General features: G+C 35.0%; 1 protein-coding gene across 16 annotated transcripts in view; it reads left to right on the top strand.

Moving 5' to 3' along the window:
* Nucleotides 1–13,764, top strand: part of LOC139126542 (protein Aster-B-like) — a 123,442-nt gene that overhangs the window by 70,813 nt on the left and 38,865 nt on the right. For 14 of the 16 annotated variants that reach the window (XM_070692600.1, XM_070692603.1, XM_070692598.1 and 11 more), the window contains 3 exons: nt 908–1,103; nt 5,870–5,957; nt 11,510–11,613. In XM_070692600.1, the coding sequence (XP_070548701.1) occupies nt 908–1,103; nt 5,870–5,957; nt 11,510–11,613 (388 nt within the window). Of the gene's footprint in view, nt 1–907; nt 1,104–5,528; nt 5,700–5,869; nt 5,958–11,509; nt 11,614–13,764 lie in introns of those variants that run through there. The other 2 variants (XM_070692611.1, XM_070692610.1) reach the window with 2 other exon arrangements.

Below are 13,764 nucleotides of genomic sequence, written 5' to 3'. Positions count from 1 at the left end.
GTTTAAATTAATCTTACATCGTGCAAGATGGAGATGTGAGGTACTCTTAGGGACAATACCGGTATGTAAGATTGGTACATTTGATAATAATGATTGATGATGATGCAAGATTATTCTTTGAAATATTAAATGGGTTGAATAGATGAACTTGAAAAATAGCAATAAAAATGCAAAGCTACGAATCAAGACAAGCATTGGCACGTGCACACACACACACACACACACACACACACACACACACACACAGACATACTAGTACTTTATCAGTCAAAAATCAAATCTGCATTTTCCACCTTAGTGTCTGTGGACATTTATTAGGAAAATACTGTTGTTCTGCATTTTACAATCAATGTATGTTATGTTGATAGATTTACATACTTTAAATTTGTATTTTCATCTCATAAGTTACTGTAGTGTATCATATTAGTATTTGTTCTCTTTATTTTACATTTCTATATCTTCTGATGATAGAGTTATTTCATAAAATTGTTATTATTTAATTATATGTACATATCTGTCTGTTGTCAGGGTGAGTATCTGTTGACATGGGATTGTGAAATCAGTCAATTTATTATTTTATCTTGCAATTTACAGTTACTTAATGTAATCACATCTGTCAGCAAACACAAACTGAATTTAAATGTATATGTTCTCATCAGAATTCATATTTTGTTTGTGTGTTAGACAATTTAGCATGTGTCAATCAACAAGCCTCTATTGCACTATATGTGTAAATGTACATGTATGTTTGAAGTTCCAAAAATATTTATTCATGTGAGGAAAGTCGCAGAATGTTAAATGCAGCACTATGCATCATTGCATATCACCATCATTTGAATGTAGTAATACAGTTCAGTAAGTTAAGAAAATAAATATTTCATAATTTGATTTTGATTTGATTGAACAGTACAAGTGGGCAGGCAGGTGCTAGAATGACACCAGATCCAAGTAAAGATTCACTGTCAAGGTCATCGGATGACATCACATCACTAGAAAGGTCAACAGAGAAAACATCAAGCGGTGAGAGGACACCTGAAATGTCGTCTCATAAGACAGATAAAAGTAAAACCAATAAGAAGAGTTCAAATTCCAGCTGGTATAATGTAAGTATATCCTTTGATGAACTCTGCCAGTTTTGACAATTTGAGAGTATGTCTTGTAGTGTTTGTCTTGTCACATGACTTTCATGAGACATCACACCAGAAGTACCTCAGAGTTGTTCAGCTTTGTTACAAAATACATTGTTGAGACAGACAACCATGAAAACTGTATGAAAAAACCAAAACAGTCATAATAGCAGATGGAGTTTGTTGGTGATTGAAAATATGGAAGTAAACTACTCTACATGTTTCTCATTTAAACACTATTGCCACAGCTTAGGGTCAGTCACAAATACACCATGTGCATTACAAACATGTATGATATTGTCACTTTATTATCCCGAAATCTTGTCGTTTTTTTTATTGCAACCATAACTTCTCTCAAGGAGTCTAGCTTGGTCAAGGAACTCACATACTCACATAGTGCTAGGGAACTTCGTTGATTTTAACTTCAGTAAAGTAAATCTCAACTCCATTAATTTTTCCCAACTCTCTCACATACCTTGGCAACCACTTGTCAAAACAAACTCTAGGTGATGAGTGAATGAGACAACAAGTACAGTGTACATGTACTCACTGTATCACCAAGCATACAGTGTACATGTACTCACTGTATCACCAGTGTACATGTACTCACTGTATCACCAAGCATACAGTGTACCCGGTACATGTACTCACTGTATCACCAAGCATACAGTGTACATGTACTCACTGTATCACCAGTGTACATGTACTCACTGTATCACCAAGCATACAGTGTACATGTACTCACTGTATCACCAAGCATACAGTGTACATGTACTCACTGTATCACCATTATACAGCAGATGCCTTGGAAATGGCAGTTTTAACAATTGTGTTGAAGTCAGCAGTTAGCATTGTTCAAATGTATAATTCTTCAATATGTAATTTCACTGCTGATTTTCTGAGCCTTGGCAAATCGAATCAGAATTGATTCGATATCATAATAAATCCACTGGTCCATCAGTCAAGTTTTGTATTCCTTTATTACATTCTTCTCTGAATGTGTGCTGGTGGTGCATTTGCTCCCATCTCATCTGATGTATTACAAGTCCACAGTTATTTTCACCACCAATAAAATCCACTTTGTAGTTTTAAATCACTACCAATCACACACGTTTAGTATTAGTAGTTTCAAATCACTACCACTTGCACACACTTAGTAGTTTCAAATCACTTCCAATCACATCCATTTAGTAGCTTCAAATCACTACAATCACATCCACTTAGTAGTTTCAAATCACTATCAATCACTCCCACTTAGTAGTTTCAAATCACTACCAATCACATCCACTTAGTAGTTTCAAATCACTAGCAATCACATCCACTGATATGTTTCAAACTACTACCAATCACATCCACTTAGTAGTTTCAAATCACTACCAATTACATCCACTAGTTTCAAATCACTACCAATCACATCTACTTAGTAGCTTCAAATCACTACCAATCACATCCACTAAGTAGTTTCAAATTACTACCAATAACGTCCACTTAGTAGTTTCAAATCACTATCGATCACTTCCACTTAGTAGTTTCAAATCACTATTGATCACTCCCACTTAGTAGTTTCAAATCACTATCGATCACTCCCATTTAGTAGTTTCAAATCACTACCAATCACACACGTTTAGTATTAGTAGTTTCAAATCACTACCACTTGCACACACTTAGTAGTTTCAAATTACTTCCAATCACATCCATTTAGTATCTTCAAATCACTACAATCACATCCACTTAGTAGTTTCAAATCACTATCAATCACATCCACTTAGTAGTTTCAAATCACTACCAATAACGTCCACTTAGTAGTTTCAAATCACTATCGATCACTTCCACTTAGTAGTTTCAAATCACTATCGATCACTCCCACTTAGTAGTTTCAAATCACTATCGATCACTCCGATTTAGTAGTTTCAAATCACTACCAATCACACACGTTTAGTATTAGTAGTTTCAAATCACTACCACTTGCACACACTTAGTAGTTTTAAATTACTTCCAATCACATCCACCTAGTAGTTTCAAATCACTGCCCAATCATACCCACTTAGTAGTTTCAAATCACTACCAATCACATCCACTTAGTAGTTTCAAATCACTATCGATCACTCCCACTTAGTAGTTTCAAATCACTGTCGATCACTCCCACTTAGTAGTTTCGAATTACTACCAATCACACACGCTTAGTAGTTTCAAATCACTACCAATCACATCCACCTAGTAGTTTCAAATCACTACCAATCATACCCACTTAGCAGTTTTAAATCACTGCCCAATCATACCCACTTAATAGTTTCAAATCACTTCCAATCACTTCCACTTAATAGTTTCAAATCACTACCAATCACATCCACCTAGTAGTTTCAAATCACTGCCCAATCATACCCACTTAGTAGTTTCAAATCACTACCAATAACGTCCACTTAGTAGTTTCAAATCACTATCGATCACTCCCACTTAGTAGTTTCAAATCAGTATCGATCACTCCCACTTAGTAGTTTCGAATTACTACCAATCACACACGCTTAGTAGTTTCAAATCACTACCAATCACATCCACCTAGTAGTTTCAAATCACTACCAATCATACCCACTTAGCAGTTTTAAATCACTGCCCAATCATACCCACTTAATAGTTTCAAATCACTACCAATCACTTCCACTTAATAGTTTCAAATCACTACCAATCACATCCACCTAGTAGTTTCAAATCACTGCCCAATCATACCCACTTAGTAGTTTCAAATCACTACCAATCACATCCACTTAGTAGTTTCAAATCACTACCAATCACATCCACTTAGTATTATCAAATCTTAGCAAAACACCACTTGTACCATTATTAGTAATATGTGTGGCTAATAAATACAAAAGAATATATAAATTTTGTCATGAGGGCAGTGTTATGTTTAATCACATAATATAGTAGAAGGTTAGTATGTTTGGTTATTCATATGTTCAAAAAAATGAGGGACAAAGATACTTTATGCACTTGAAGCACAACACATGCAAAAAGAAAAAACAAAATAAAAAATAAAGTAAAAAAAAAACTTTTGCAGAATCAACGTTGTATCACAGTCTTCAACAAGTATAATAATGACATTTATTTCTCAATACACTACATGTACATCTTAGTGTGTTTTTTTAATACATGAAAATGGTAAAAATTACAGATAATTATTTGAACACTTCTTAAAATAGTTGGTTTTAAGACAGTGTTTAAAAGACTCACATGACCAACCAAGACAGTGAGCATCAATAGAAAGCTCTTTCCACAACAATAGAGCAGCAATTGAAAATGCATGATAACCATAATTAATTGTAGTGCCCCTGGTGTTATGCCGGGTAAGAACTATTTTGTCTGATGATTGGAGAGCACACCCTGGAATATTTATATATAGCAATGAAAACAAACATTCTGTGGACACTCACCACAGAGGAGATTGAACAAAGATATACAGTGTCAACCTACAGATACAATACATAGTATGGGTTGGATGTACAAGTAAGCCATAGTGAAATGGAATTCTTGAAAAAAAACTTGTTTTATGATGAAAGAAACTATGATGATGTATCTCGTAAATTATTCTTGTACAAAACTTCAAAAGATCATGTCAAAACATGGTAGTTCAGAACTACGATGGTGTATGATCTGTGTATGATGGTGTATGATCTGTGTATGATGGTGTATGAACTATGATGGTGTATGATCTGTGTATGATGGTGTATAAACTATGATGGTGTATGATCTGTGTGTAGGAAAGTAGGGAATATTGTATTAATCCAAAATTTCCTATATAGTTATACATACCTACGATAATTGAAATAATTAGCAAAGATAAAAGGAATTAAAATTAAGCCAGGTTTTTTGTTTAGAAAGAATAATGAAACAATCATCTACTGATATCGCAACATCGATGAAAATTTGTGATGAATAATATCTCAGGCTGATTGTCATGATAACATACTGCTAATTTGGCTTTTATTTTCTCAAACCTTCAGTCTGTTTTTATCGTACTCAAAATACACAAATTTAGGGCACATAAACATTTTGGTTACATGAATATAGTGTACCTTACATAGGACATGCCTAACTTAGCCAGGCATTTGACAGTTATTGGAAATTACCTCCAGTAATGCTCTCTGTGAGAAATAGTCCATGGCTTTTGTGTTATTGTTTCAGACTGTAAAAATGAAATACTGTTCACCGCAGTAGAAAATGAGACATGAAGAGTATGTAAATGTAGTGTTGAATAATTAATGATGTAGACACACCTGACAAGGTCACATGATTCCATGATGTAGACTTCCATACTGAAAAGCTATTACATCATCAAGCTCCTTGTGTTATTGATTTTTGTGTGTACTGTCCTGTCTTTGTGTCATCTCGGGAACTGTCATATGCAAAACAAGAGACTCTGTGTATTTGAACAAGACTTCACATCAGTGCCATGAAATGTGAATTTCAGAAGTTTGACAGCTATGGGGATATTACCCAGAGTTGAATTTATATGAAACCAACCATCTTTCTTATTCTGCAAGGATGACAAGCTATCAACTAAATATGAAGGCACAGGTTTCAATATTTCTTTTTATCATGACGTGTCTTTGTGTTGTTAGTTAGGTATGTTCAGTGTACAAAGTTGATAATACATGTACAGATGTTGACACCAATACAAAGGTCAACTATTATCTAACGATACACTTGATAAAGATGCAGAGCTCAACTCTATCTCATCATTACAGGTTTGGACTCCCAGCTATAAGAGCAAGTGTGAAGATTTCAGAAGAATTTTTGGCAAAAGTGTCCCAGACAGTGAAAGACTTGTTGTAGGTAAGTCTTGGAGTAATGATAGCTCTATTGTATTCTAACACCTGGTGTAACACAAAACTGTCATTGTCATGTGTAAACACAACTGAGTATTTGCCATCTAAGTTTAGAAAATAACAGTGAGACATACAGGACAGTAGACTTTGTCACTGTACTGAAAATTTCTGACTCAACAATCCTGCTATTAATCCACTTTTTCCTCACAGAATGCTCTGAACAAATTTTAATTTGCTACAGAAGTTGAAGTATTATCTGTTGGTAGTAGATTGGTGTTGCCATACATGTAGTCAGACAGTGAACTTAAACCTGAAATGTAGAAACACATGAGTGTTATATGCCAAGGTATTAAACAGTTCATTGTAAGCCTAGCATGAATGTCATGATAAATGTGTAGACTTGAGAATGGTGATGGAAGAAGAATGCCAATCCAATTGTAACATTAGATTCAAATTCAGAGTCAAGTCAAATTGCTTTTCCAAGGCTACTAAATCACCTTGCATGGTGGAAACTGCCATTCAAACACAGATTATTCAAAGGACATTTGATTCTTAGCTCTTTGATTTTGGGCCAATCTTACAGGCTTCTAGTAAATTATTGACTTCAGCAACTTCAAATTAGATTAAACCTTATTACAAAGCTAGTCATCTTATGTACTTTGTCCCTCAACCTTATCATTCATCTAAAAGGGTAAAGTTACACATCACAGGCTAGCTATTTGAAGATTTAATTAAAGTAGTTTTTGCCTCTGTTTGGTACATTGTGGCATTTAATTTTTTAGCTCACATTTGGTATACCAATGTGAGGTTATCATATAAGATGAAGTGGATGGCGTCTGTATGTATGTATGTATGTATGTATGTACAGTATGTCCGTCAACATCAAAATCTCGCAAACAGCTGCACTTTTCAGCTTGGTATTTGGTGTGTTGATGCATCCTGGGCTATAGATGGGATTTTGTTCAAATGAAGTCTGCATTGCCAAAATTATGCAATGTGAAGGTGGTCAAGAATTAATAACTCAAGTACCACTGGTTTGATTGCTTTGAAAATTTGTGTGCAAGTACCTTAGGTGAACCTTATACAGTTTTGTGAATATCGTGAAGATATCTTCAATTTTGGATTTTTGCTCAATTTTTTGGTGATTTTTCTCATTTTCTGTAAAAATTCTTCGTCTCTGAAACCACGAGCCCAACAACTCTCAAATTTGGGTTGGATGTTTCCAAGGGTGTTACTCTTCTAATTTGTTGAAATTATGACAAAATTAGGAAAATTACTATTTTGGGGCAATTTTTGTCATTTTTGGTCAAAAATTGTAAAAAGTATTTTCTTTTTAAAGCCCCTGGACAGACAGCTTTTACATTTGGTACACAGATGTCCAGAGATGATAATAGTTAGATATGTGGAAATTGTCCTGAAATAAACAAATTTGTATTTTTAAGACAATATTGTCATTTTTGGTCAAGAAAACTTGCTCTTAAAATTACTTATCTGATAGCTTTGTAATTTGGTATAAAAGTCCCGAGGGATATTATAATAGAAAAATTTTCTGCTCAAAGTATTGGGAAACCCCCAAATTTGTATATTTTGGGTAATTTCTCAGTTTGTGACCTTAAATGACCTACATCAACCCAGGATATGTTGTGAGACAGTTTCGAAGGCTGTGAATATAATTTTGTCATATTTGGTATCAATTTGTAGGAAAATTTGATCCAGAAAACAAAGCTGAGATGAATTTTTACATTGTGGACCAATTTTTGCAACTTTTCTATGTAAGACATAGAAGAACTGATGAGAAATTTGGATCCAGGATAATTCCAGATGTCGTAATCACCCCCATAGTGGAAGGCATTTTACTATCTGTAACAAACTTAAGTGCTGTTTACATTAGAATGATAGCACTCATAGCATTAATCAAAAAATCCCCAAGGTTGTAAATACATTTCCTGCCATCTGGCCTTATGTAATACCAAGGGGTGGAACATTTGATATTCAGGAGGGGGTAGGGTCTAGAAGATTGATGAGGTAGCATTACTTTTTTACTAGATCCCTTGTACATTTTTTCCCACTCCCACCTTTCTTTTTATCAAGCCTTCTCTGTCTTTTTTTGTTGTTGACTTAGGATCTGCTTGTCTCATTGCTAGTATTAGAAGTTGATATGCATGTTCCTAAAGATGACCTCCAGTGCTTAAGTTGGGGACCTTATTTGCTTGTTTTTCTGGTTTAAATATTTCTTGAATGTGGACCTATTGCAACTGAATGTGAGCACATAGTGTCCTTGACGGTATTTTTTAAATACATGGTAAGAATTGAAATAAAAATGATATCTTCACCAGTTATTTATTGTGAATTTAATCAACCGCAACTGCTGTTCATATAGTTCATCCGAAGGGTTATAATGGAAGAGACTTTGTGTCAATAATTAGTGGGAGACTTTTTGATTGATTGATAGGAATAAATCTGTTACTTGCTTGCCTGATAGTCTGTTACTTGCTCCAATGTGTGGTTGCATATTAGAAGATACAAAGATTGTACTGTTTTATTTAGATTTAGGTCAATTGTAAGATGTAAATAGTTCAACTGGTTGTTGTTAGTCGGTGTCCGTGGGGACTTATAGGTTTGGTCATATCCGCCTGTGTATGAGTCCGTGTGTGCGTCCGTCCGTTCATGCAGATATCTCATAGATGCCTGGAGCGATTTCAGTCAAACTTGGTACAAGGATTACTCATATGCACGTCAATTTGTTTTGTGATACAATCCAATATGGCTGCCATGCGGCCATTTTGTTACTATTTTTTTCATGTACAGAGCCATATCTCAGGCACATCTCAACCAATTTCACTGTAAGTTGGTACAAGGACATCACCCTTTGTCATACATATGCACATCAATTTGTTTCACGATACAATTCAATATGGCCGCATGGTGGCCATTTTGTTATTATTTTTTCATGTACAGAGCCATAACTCAGGCACACCTCAACCGATTTTACTGTAAGTTGGTACAAGGACATCAACCTTTGTCCTACATATGCACGTTAATTTGTTTCACGATACAATCCAATATGGCTGCGTGACGGCCATTTTGTTATGCTTTTTTCATGTCCCGAACCATAACTCAAACATATATCAACAGATTTTATTCAAAGTTGGTACAAGGACATTGACTTATGTCATGCATATGTACGTCAATTTGTTTCACGATATGATTCAATATGGTCGCATGGCGGCCAAGGTCTGTGAAATGGCCCATATTTACCCAATACACAGATCTAGCTCAGCCTAACATGGTTAGGCTGATTCTAACTTTGATGCTCAACTTCAGAAATCACAGGTGAATATCTGATATATTTCAGAGATTTCCCAACCTCACAGAACTGGCTCAGACCAACATCATCAGTCTAATTCTAACTTCAATAGACACTATACGATACTGGACTTGTGAAATCGCATGTAAATATCCGATATATCTGAACAGATATATTTACCACCTTTCAGATCTGGCTCATCCCGATGTAGTCCAATTCTAACTTTGACAAAAGACGATACAAAACTTGTTAAATTACAGGTAAACATAAAAAAAATATCTGTATCAGAAATTTCACTACCTCACATATTTGACCCAATAATACATATTTCGATACGTTATAGTCTAGTAGCTGTAAATATCCAATATCAGATAAAAGTGTATTGTGACAGTGTCCTTGGCAAGTGTATATGGTCTGTCTTCTTTTGTCTATGGATTAAACAATAGTAAAGTATATGAAATCATGTTTTAATGCAGGCAAACAATTGCTGCTTGTATCTTTGTGCCCAAGTCCTCCTGTAAACTTGCAAAATTTGATCAGGATTTATTAAATGAGTATTTCTCCATTTTTCAAGCTTCATCATCATGTCTTTTAGTTTTCCCTGTGAAAGCACAGTGCCATTACCTGTTCACTCTGATTGCTTGTAAACAGGTCCATGTACTCCCTTGATGACAATGGATTTGGACCAAACCATTGCGATAAAAGGGTTAAGACCATCATAAGAAATATGCAGATAACGTTACAATAATTATAAAATTTGATTTTGTCTATTTGTTTGATCTTATGGTGTTGAATGTTAGCATGTATCTTATGGAGTTCCTCAAGGGAGCTATTCAGTCAGGTCAGGGTTGTAGTAGACATTGTACACATCGAAGGGTATCTGCTTGGTTGTTGCTATGGAAATGACCTCCACCTGGTCTGTTTGTCATTGCCATAATGCATATTAATCAGCTGCTATCAAGCTCTTTAAACCATTTACCACAACAATTGCTTCCCCATGATTAATCATTTACGGCAAAAAATTAATGATTGAAAAATTAAGAATTTCCAGCACTATTAAGTTGCAGGTATGCTTCTGCCCATCTTGTGGCTTCATTAGTGTGTTTGGCTTTGAATATAAAGTATGGTTTGTACCTTAGATAAAGTTTCTTATTTGCATTCAAGAAATGGTTTGATAAAAAGGTCACATGGTAGACAAAGCTAGACTCTACTGTTGACAACTTGATTAATTAGCCAATTTTACTTGAGGGAATGCTTTCATTGAAGTTTAAAACTCAGTGCATTGAATATCAAATGTACAGAAAGGCTGTCATTGAAGTTTAAAACTCAGTGCATTGAATATCAAATGTACAGAAAGGCTGTCATTGAAGTTTAAAACTGAGTACATTGAATATCAAATGTACAGAAAGACTGTCAAAACTGTCAGGTTGATAAGGGTTGTTATCAGGTAGTATGATACCATGGTAACAATCTCCTGGTTGTTTAAAGTTTGCATTCAGTAGCTTTGCTCAAATTACATTTTCAACTGTATATAGCATATGAATTACAGAATATATTGAAGAAGTCCAGGGACTGAAAGTCACATGCTTCATTGTTAAATACCATGATGGTATGGTTGATTTAGCAATGAGGCTATCGTCAAGATCCACTGAACTCTTCATTTGAATACTGCAATATCATCAAAGTTTTAGTCAGATTTTTTATGTAAGTGTTACCATGGAAACATTTACTCTGTTTGCATGTAGCTGTTTGCTACAAGGCTGCCAACGCATCCTACATATGCTCATGGCAGTAGTTGCCATGGTTACATCCACATGACTTAGGTGTGGCAGTCACATTGCTGAAGATATTTCAGTGACGTTTAACAGAAGGTAGTTCTATAGATGGTATAGGAGTGTTTGTAGTGTTGAAGATGGTTGGCATGTGGTATCTCCTATACACACAGCCCTATTAACAACATCAACACAACTCACTCTGTTGATACAAGTAAGTCTTGTGGGTTTGATCCATTGATTGCCAAGTTGCTTGTGCCAACATAACTAAGCTGTCAATGTGAAAATGTAATACTAATTTCAATTTCAATTTTTAGGACAAATATCGAAGTCACTCATCTGTTGACAAGACAATGAAATGATAGTCTGTTTATTGTGATCTTTACTGTAGGCTGTCCTTCACAGGACATTGAGAATTATCTTATGACTGCAAAGACCAATGTTCCTAATATTTTGTTTGATTTGTTTTCCTTTTAATAGATTATTCTTGTGCTCTGCAGAAGGATATTTTGGTTCACGGTAGACTCTATCTGACACAGAACTGGGTCTGCTTTTATGCCAATATATTCAGATGGGAAACCTGTGTAAGTAGTCTTCAACTGTATCATCTGCTACTTCTAGTCTAAATACTACAGCATACACAGCTATTGATAATCATATCATCAAGTCAAAACCTACTTCTAGTCTAAATGTGTATCTCAGTGTCAACTTACTAATGTATGATTATCAATAGCTGTGTATGTTATAGTATTTAGACTAGAAGTAGGTTTTGACAAGATGATATTGAATGTTCAGGGACTTCAATTGTGCTGAGAATATAAGGGTCTCTGGGACCACTCCAAGATAGAATAAAAGTGCCTAAAATTTTTTCTGGGTTGCACTTTGTCCAAATTGAACATCACTCTATGTACATAAATGTACTTGAATACACACAACATATTTTACTGACATTTCATTGAAAAGCTTTCCTCCTAGCTTTCATTTTATTGAAATTTGACACAGCCTGGAGAAATTCGAGTTTAGAATTGGCTTTTGTGGTCACATCAAGAAATGCTTAAAGAGAATTTCTGGCAGTCAAAATAGCCTTTCTACTTAAGATTGTATACCTACCATGTACAACATGCACACAGATAGAGTTGTAGGTTATCACTCATAAATATTGAAGTGGGATTTTTATCACAACTGGAAGTTGTGATATAGAGGTGGTTTCAACCGTGTTTGATGTCGTCCATTTCCGTAAACGACAAAAAGTCAAAAACTGCTGAACAGACTGCGTTGATATTTGATACTGATACATAGACTGGTTCCAAGGTTCCAATTCCGAAAATGGAGCCAAACGGAGCGCCGGTTAGATAGTTTTGGGAAATTTCTAACCCCCCTTTTTATCTAATTGATTTTAGGGGTCTTTCATATATGTAGTTTTGGAATGTACACCAATCCTGCATTGTGGACTATTTAATGAGTTGTTGAACAGAAATGAGGTTTTGATGAATGTTAGAAATATGCAGGATGGCTGATTCGAAGTATAAGAGATTTCTATGGTCTTTTGGGCATCAAAAGCATTAAAAAAAACATATTTCATAGTTTAGATTCTCACTTTTGAGATGACCCTAGGCATTTGTTAAGTAAACATCCTTGAGTCAATATACAGACTTTGACATTCCAGAGATTAAGTATCCACAACCTCACATGTTACAGTCTTTCACTACAATGGTATGGCCCAAACCCATTGTTATCAATGGAGAGTGTGGACCTGTCTACAGGAAATTGGGGTAACAGGTTAGACAATGACGTTACAAGTTGTAGGTTAGTTATCAAGGTAGCACCAGCATAGAGTCCTGAGCATCTGTCCATGTGTTCTCACAGCAAATTACAGGGAAAAAAATTATTTGAGAAGTTCTCTCCTTTAATAGAAGTATATTACAATTTAAACCTGTCATGGATAGATTGCTCTCAAATGATCTGAAACACAGTTATTGCCCATTAGCAACAAATCTATAGCAAGATTATTATGTAAAGTTCATGAACTTACACAAGGTATTAGACAAAAGATGACCATGACTTTGCTACTTTTCAACATTTATTTCATTCAGATTTCCCCAGCTTAGTGTATAATTTTGTAATCTTAATTACTGTCAACTTAGCTTTACTAACTTACTCTACCTCATTATTCTTACACTACTGTTATACCTTATAACCACAAAATTTCAAGAGATGCATATATGATTGTCACTTACCAACAATTTACAAATATGTCTTCTGCTTTTTCTCCATATACATATACATGTCTCTTTTCTCATAAAAATGAGCTTAAAATCGCAATGTGAAAAATAGTCTTTCAGCTATATGTTGCTCATTGACTTCGTGGTCTGTCTAATTCACAGTGAGTGTGGTTGTTGATAAATGCCGATAATACTAGGCGGTCATTATGTCCAAGCGCCATTGGCAGTATTTTTTAACATAATGACCATACGGTAGGTCATTATCACATCTGGAAGTTGTGATATAGGGTTAGCTTCAACCGTGGTGGACAGTGTCCATTTTCCGTAAACGACAAAAAGTCAAAAACCGCTGAACAGACTGCATTGATATTTGGTAGAGATATTCAGACTAATTCCAAGGTTCCGATTCTGAAAAATGGAGCCAAACAGAGCAGCGGTTAGATAGTTTGGGAATTTCTAACCCCCTTTAACTAATTGATTTTAGGGGTCTTTCATATATGTAGTTTTGGAATG

Source organism: Ptychodera flava, assembly GCF_041260155.1.
Source record: "Ptychodera flava strain L36383 chromosome 3 unlocalized genomic scaffold, AS_Pfla_20210202 Scaffold_27__1_contigs__length_13241970_pilon, whole genome shotgun sequence".
NCBI classification, from domain to species: domain Eukaryota; kingdom Metazoa; phylum Hemichordata; class Enteropneusta; family Ptychoderidae; genus Ptychodera; species Ptychodera flava.
The sequence above is the reverse complement of the archived record's forward strand: the minus strand, read 5'-3'. Positions and strand labels throughout refer to the sequence as shown.